The following is a 7,811-nucleotide window of genomic DNA, read 5'->3' as shown; positions in this document are numbered from 1 at the left end:
TTCATCTCTAAAAATAACACCAAGATGAACCTAATGTGAAGAAAATGACGAAACTGACATTAGTTATTTTTTACTGTTTTTACTCAATATTTTTTTTATTGATAAATTCCAATGTCATGCATTTTTGAAGATCTAAGATAAGTAATTGGGTTAGTCTGAGTTACATCTGTAACAATAATAATCTTACTGTTTCTGTTTTATTTTTCATTTCATCTGAGTACTTATGTTTGATGTGTAAGGGTATGACATCCTTGAATATGTGACCGTGAAGGGCAAAACGGACACTAACGGTTATCTGTTCCAAGACGTTAACGGTTCGTTATCCGTTCGAACGCCAAAAAAAATCCATTCACAGCGTTCAACAAGCCGTTCGAACGGTTTGCGTATCCGTTTGAATGATTTTGACATCCGTTCGAACGGTTCTGAGATATGTTCGAAGTTAATTGCAACATCCGTTCGAACGGTTCTCGCATCCGTTCGAACGGTTCTCGCATCTGTTCGAACAGTTCTCGCATCCGTTGAACGGTTAATTGTATCCATTAATTTTATTTTATCCGTTCGGCAACTAGAACGTCTGTTCGAAGAATTGCAACAACCGTTTGAACGGCTTCAACATCCATTCTCAACGTATCCATTTGATAGGAGAAATAATTGCAGTCGCTATCAAAAAAGAAAACCATTACGGAACCAAAAAATTGGCGTTTAGTAGCAGGAAAACAATCGCAGCTGTTGTTAGTTACATGCAGAGCCATGCGTGCGACTGCAGTACTGTCGTCATTTTGCCATGGCAACAGTTATTATGACAATCAATGATTGTTTTTATTTTGAACGCCAGATCATTCAACACGAAAATTCGAAAATGGCTGAGCTTGAAATCGACAACTCTGATGACATCGTGCAAAAGGTAAAGAAATTCATGCGGGAAACTTGCGGTTGTGCTCTTGGTTGAAATGGTCGCCCATGTTCCGATCAATTTACAGAGGAGACAGTTCTTTGCAATTTGAATAACTGCCTCGAGCTTTCTAGCGCCGAACTCGACCTTGCTATCCTGGCAAATATTCAAGTATTCACAAAGAGAGAAAAGGCTGACGACAAAAGAAGCAGGAGTCCTCGGTGTAGTTTTATTTACCAAATGAGCCCCATATGCAAGGAGATGTCCTTACACTTGTACGGAATTGGCTATTCCAGGTTTCGAAGATTAAAGGAACATTATCAGGAGCACGGAATTTTCTCAAGAATTCACGGAAACACCAAATGTTTGCCAGGAAATGCAACGTCCGAAAAATCTCTCGAACCAATCCATGCGTTAATTGAAAATTATGTGGAAGAAAATGCCATTGTGCTCCCAAGCAGGATTCCTGCATTTAAAAATGAAGAAATCAGACTCTTGTCTTCGTCGGAGACAAAAATGAGCGTGTGGAAAGAGTATGAAGGAACCTGCAAGGCCTAGAATGAGAAAGCCGTAAGTTACAGGACGAGTTTTATCCTGATGTGGTGGTAGCTAAACCTATGACGGATCTTTGTTTAACATGTCAACAACACACCACAAAACTACAGCGGGCTGCCCGCCTCTTGGATGAAGAAAAATCAGAGTGTGTAAAGGCTCACCAGGAACACTTGAACACTGCGCAAACCGAAAGAGAATTATACAGAAATTCGTGCAACGACTGTGAAAAAATTCTTGAAACACTTGACACTGACACTTTCCTTAACTGTGAAACCCGCGGACCCTGTTCTTTAAATGCAACAATACATTACACCTTTGACTTTGAGCAGCAAATACACGTACCAAGCAATCCTCTACAACCGGGACCGATATATTTTAAGACTCCGCGAAAATGTGGAATTTTTGGAGTTATGTGCGAAGGGATTCCTCGCCAAGTTAACTTTTTAATTGACGAAGCAGTCTCCGCAGGAAAAGGAGCCAAGGCAACGATCAGCTACGTGCATTATTATCTTGAACACTACGGACTGGGAAAACAGCATGCTCATCTTCATGCCAACAACTGCGCCGGCCAAACAAGAACAATTTTTTCCTTTGGTACCTAGCTTACAGAATTTTGTTGGAACTTCACCGCTCAATTACATACTCATTTCTAATAGCGGGACACACTAAGTTTGGCCCCGATCGGTGCTTTCGGTTAATCAAGAAAGTTTACAAAGTAACTTATATCTCGTCGCTATGAATTTGCAAGATTGGTCGAGAACTCCAGTGGCCTAAACAAGGCACAACTTGCGCACGATGGCAGAATCATCATACCTGTTTATGACTGGGCTTCCTTCCTTGGCCAGTATTTCAGAAAGTTACCAAACATCAAGAGCTACCATCATTTCAGGTTTTCTGAGCAAAACCCTGGAATGGTTTATTATAAAGAATTTGCAAACAGTCCTGAACGTTCTTTCATGTTGTTGAAAGATCAAGCGGTACTTCCACCTTCAAGCACTACTCCTCCGGTGATTGAACCAAATGGATAGAGTGAAGAACGTAAACTTTATCTTTACCGTGAGATAAGACAATTTTGTAAGCCAGGAACAGAAGACAGTGTAGCTCCTGCACCTCAGACGCCACATCAATGAAATTATTGTTAAACTATATCAGGAACTTGAATATTGAATAAAAATAAACAGTGAAGGAAGCGAAACTAAAAGAATGCGACTTTTTCGGCCGCTGTTTCACAAGCTGAGAATGGAAACACGCGATTGCTACCAGTACGCTGCACATAATTATGCTTGATTGTACTTTAATCTCTCGAATCAAAACTTCGAAAACAGCGTTTCCTTGATTAAAAAACGCACAATAGTTTCGGGTGTAATCGGACGTTTCAACCCATCGAATCTCTGAGATTGCGCAGTACGGTATACGGACTGGCTTCAACAGAGCCATGCAGGTTTCTTAATCTAACTACCCAGCGCGATGGCCAACCAATTTCAATGCTCAACAAAAGTTTTAATATAATTAAATTAATAATATTATTAAATTTTTGGCACTTAAGATACGTCGTTTATTCGAGGGCAGCGTTTATTGCAAACCTTGTAAAATCAACTTTTTACGTTTACAATCGCGCCTCATACATCGCTTCTTATTCTATTTACATACGTTAACAGTCTGGATTATCCCAATCTTTTAGGACAGTCGTGACGTCATGAATCCATTGTTCTGAAGAAAATGGCGGCTGGTTTTCAAAAAGCCCGGGCAATGTTAAAATCCATTGTCTGTAGCAACGTATGAGCGGTCATCCGGGACTTTTAGTTACGAAACATTGCGAGGAGTCTTGAGCGGCCATTTTGGATGCGACCATAGTGTTTATACATGCGTTTATCAGTGAACTTTCGAGTAAGAAACGAAGCGATGTAGGGCCATTTTGTGTCGTGGTTTCAAGGTAAGTGAACAATTTTTGTTTTTTTCCTGTATTCACGTATTTTTCACGAAGCTTGCATTATTTTTTGCCGGTTCTTATGTAGATAAACTTTCGTTATGCGAAGTGTCCACATGGTAGATAAGCTAGATTTCTGGTAGACTTTTGTACAAGTCAAGGTAGTGAAATTGTATCCAAACCGCTGCTTCATTACACTCGTGAGTAACAAGATAGACTTGCGTGATTTTGTCCTGTTTTCATTTTCTCGCTGAGGAGAATAGGCTTTAATTTGTTGTTTTCTTTATATAGGGTTGTTTATCTTGGCATGGAAGTTCACCTCGAAAAACTTGAGGCTCTTTGCAGAATTTGTGGGCAGAAAATTAAAGATAAAAGTCGAAGAGTAGTCGCATCCAATTTGGCCACTAAAGTTAACAGAATTTGGCAAGTGTCTGTTTTGTTGGGATTCCCCTAATGTCCATCCACGTTTTATTTGTGTCAAATGCCATCTAGTTTGCGGCAAAGGTGAATACCTTCAAGGTAAAATGACAACTGTCACAGTATTCAAAACGTGGTATCCTCATAGTGACAGTTGTGCTGTGTGTGACTCATCAGTAAAACCACGACGAGGGAGGCCTTCAAGTTCAAAAGCCAAAAGGGCAAGAAAATGTCAGAATAAGAACATGACCACAACTGAACATGAAGAAATGGATAATGACTCTGCTTCAGAGGATGAAGATGAATTAAGTCCTCCTATAGTGTATAGTTTGACTATGGATTGCCTGAAGGAATGCATCGGAAGGATACCAGCTCAAGACCAGCGAACTATATTGATGGAACTGTGCTTGTCCCTTGGCAAACAATTGGTGGACCTGTTAGCCCATACAGAGGGTCTTTATATCATCAGTGCAGCTGATTTTACTGACTCTCTTTGCAAAATGCCAGAAAATGTACAGGCAAAGGTGGTGCTTGAAGTTGTCCAGCTTCAAAAGGAAAAGATACAGGTGGACTGCCAGTCTTTTGCCCAAACCTACAAGGATCTTGATACCTTGCAGAGTTTTAGGGCAGAGGATTGGTTTTCGAGAAGGAATTCTGTAGTGAAAGCTGTAGTGAATGGCATTGCTTCCCCTGAGAAGAATAATTTTCATCGATGTTTAGCTCTTGAACATCTGTATAGTCTACAAGGTGTGAACTTTGTTGGGCCATGTAGCTTCATGACCAATATCAGTCTCCTTGCCATAAGTAACTTAAAGTTGACAGTTAACATGTTTGGCAAGGCTCTTCCTGGTGGATCATACTCCACTTTGAAAGTTTGGACAAGAGATCTCACCTCAGAAGCTAAGGAGTTTCCATCTGGAGACTGTATGGTCGCCATCGATAACGACCAGATTGTGCAACGAAAATGGAAAGTGAAAGTTGGGCAAAAGGCAAGAGTGAGTGTGGTGACAAGTGTTTGCCAGGCTGAGGTTGACAGTGGTGGTAGAGGAGATCTTGCTCCAAGGTACACGTTATCTTGCTTTTATCAGAAATATTTAATTGGCCAATTATTATTTTGCAAGCTTATCAGTGATCATTGTGAAGAATAATAATAAGGATAATTATTGTTGCCATAATTTATACATGCAGTAAATTCAATTCTTAGGATGGCAGACATGAATACATTGGAACATAGACGCATAGAACAATCTTTGATGATATTTTTTAAATGTTTCAGGGAGAATGGTCCAGGCTATGTAGCCAATTTATTCAAATCCCGAGTTACACCATATAATCTTAGAAGCAATGGTCTAAATGTTGTACAAACTTCATACAATAGTAGATTCCTTCATGGCTCATATGCGTACATGATCTCACACATCTGGAACCAGTTGCCATCTGCTGTAAAAAACGCACCTAATGCATCATCCTTTCGGAGACTTTTAACTAAGTTAAATTTTAACGGCTGTCAATGCAGCAATTGCCTCTGACCCGATTTATTTTTATTTATTTATATTTAGATGTTACTTTTTAATTTAATTAGTAGTTATTATCTTTTTTTTTATACTGTCAAACACTTATATCATCAGCCTGTGGCTCGGGGGACTGGGAGACCACCCCCTGTGTATTTGACACTAAATAAATTACTTACTTACTTTTACTAACAAGACAATGTCTTGAAAACCTTACTTTTGTTTTAGTATGGTCAGTCAGCTCAGTTGTTATTTTTAAATGACATTATAGTTTTATTTTTGACAGGCAGGAAAAGTCATTTACATTCGTTTATTGAAGTTTTCCTAGTGCTTTGTTTTGGTACAAGCTTTTAATGTTGAAGAAGTTCATACAATGTGCACTTAAATGCTAAAGCAACATACACAGAAACAGTTATGCATGGATCATCAGTGCCTTTCGTGTACAACAAATCAACACATTACTGTGTCTGCATATGCTGCTTGCGCTTGTGCTTGCATCACTAGTGAAAACGAGGCTTAAGGAAACAGAGCATTACATGATATGTATTAGACATAAGTGCTGTTACAGGTCATTTCGGATCCATTTTTAACATAAGTTGTTATCTTACATAGATGCTGACTAGATGGTATTGACAAAGCAAAGGATGATGAAGTTTTGTACAAGCAACTCCAAATGGGAATCCAATTCACAGATGAGATGCAGGAGTTGCTGAGAAGAGAGGTATAGCTGTTGTGGTTCAAATTTATCCTTGGTTTAATTTTTTTTCTCATTGTTTTAAACTCATTATCATACATTACCATACCCCAAAACAAAGGGAAATAAAAATTAAACCAAGGATAAAATTGAACCACAACATAGCCACCAGTTTGCAAATCTGATAATGGCAACTTGTATCATAGTGAAAGCTCCCTTACATTGTGTTAGGACTACTTACTAACCAGTTACAGTAGTGTATCACAAGACCCTGATCCTCTATAGAAATTTAAAGATTTGCTTTGATATAATAAATGCAACTGTTTGATTGTATTGCATTACTTTTAATTTTCTTTTGTCTCAGATAAGGGTTACCATGACAAATCAGAGACAAAGGAAAATAAAAATTAAATAATGGTTAGATATTTTCAAACCAAAAAAAACATTAGACCTTTACATCACGAGATAATGACCCTTAAACTAAACTTAAACATTTTTAATTTTGTCTTTATTTTCAGAATAAGCTGTTGATTCATGACTGTCTAAAGGATGTTGTTTCTGAGCAAATGGTTGAGAGTGGGTTGTGGAAAGATGATGTTGATTTGAGAGTAAACGAAATTAACCTGAGTGAAAACAGTCGTGTGTGTCCCAATTGTGAGACAGTAATGCCAAAGACAAAAAGAAAATGCGTTAACAAAGAATGCAGGGTTGATTTGAAAGCAGCCGAGACAAAGTTGACTGGTGAGGACATCCTGGGCACAGCACTTGTGGAGCCTACAAAAAAGTACCACTACAGGTTCAAGGAGAATGAGGTAGTTATGGCTGTTGGGGATTCCAGTTTGCGCTAGGAGGTTAAAACAGTTCATGAAGAATTTGTTGTTGAATGGAGCCATGTTCCCTCGAACCATCAACCCGATGCTGTTAAAATTTCTGTTTCTGATCCAGTGTTTGTAAATCCAAACTCCCAGAAGGCAGTTACTCAAGTGCTTCGTCGTGTCGGTTGCACAGCACGTATAACACGTTATGGTTTTAGTGGTGCTGATCTCTCAAGAGTGGATTACTGTAACCATGGATGGTCTTCCTTTCCTGATTGCTGTCAGCATTATAAAAGAGACAGTCCTCTGTCTTGCCTGTGCTCAGAAAGAAGCTTCTGATGGGGTGAGGAAGGTGTTGTTTGTGCTAAGGAATTTGATTGGGTGGTGCTGCGTATTGGTCCACTTCATGTGGAGATAAACATGGTAAAGACATTCTTTTCAGTGAACTGGGTTGTCTTCATAAGTTGTTTGGCAAAGGAACTTGGCTTCACCTCAGAAAGTGCCTTGAACTATGCGAAAGGGGCCAAAAGCCATCACCATTCAATGACAATGCTTAACATCTTGGAGCGAGGAAACTGGTGTGAGAGGCTGGTGCCATATGTTCGTGACAGAATGGCCAGTAAGTTGCCAATATCTGTCAATGACTATTTGTATCAGTGGCTGCCTAATGTGAAATGCAGAAATTACGTGTATCTATTAGAGCAAACTTGGCGTTACATTGGTTCTGTGAGGATGTATCACATCGGCATCAGGCGGAACAACAGTGCATATGTCAACAGTGGTCAGACTGGATTTGCACCCCTGTTCAGTTTCAGGCCTTTCACATCAAAGTACCAGCTTATTGAGTTGCAAGACAGGTAACTTAGTTGATTCACACAAAGGGGGAAAATTTGTCCATTTTATCAGTGCCACTGTGAGATCTACAACTAAGTCACACTTGTTAATGTTCAGAACCTTTTGTATCACTGACATGTATAGCATACAGTAATGATCCTTGATG

At 39.3% G+C, this 7,811-nt stretch overlaps 1 protein-coding gene across 1 annotated transcript; it reads left to right on the top strand.

Annotated features, from left to right (window-relative positions):
- Positions 1 to 4,693: 4,693 nt before the first annotated feature.
- LOC146476800 (uncharacterized) lies at positions 4,694 to 7,146 on the top strand. Its single transcript, XM_085113831.1, has 3 exons — positions 4,694 to 4,854; positions 5,915 to 6,023; positions 6,515 to 7,146. The coding sequence occupies exons 2-3, from the start codon at positions 5,976 to 5,978 to the stop codon at positions 6,842 to 6,844; spliced, it is 378 nt and encodes a 125-aa protein (XP_084969957.1). The 5' UTR covers positions 4,694 to 4,854; positions 5,915 to 5,975; the 3' UTR covers positions 6,845 to 7,146.
- Positions 7,147 to 7,811: the final 665 nt, after the last annotated feature.

Source organism: Pavona decussata, unplaced genomic scaffold (genome assembly GCF_977016875.1).
Source record: "Pavona decussata unplaced genomic scaffold, jaPavDecu1.1 SCAFFOLD_72, whole genome shotgun sequence".
NCBI lineage: Eukaryota > Metazoa > Cnidaria > Anthozoa > Scleractinia > Agariciidae > Pavona > Pavona decussata.
The sequence above is the reverse complement of the archived record's forward strand: the minus strand, read 5'-3'. Positions and strand labels throughout refer to the sequence as shown.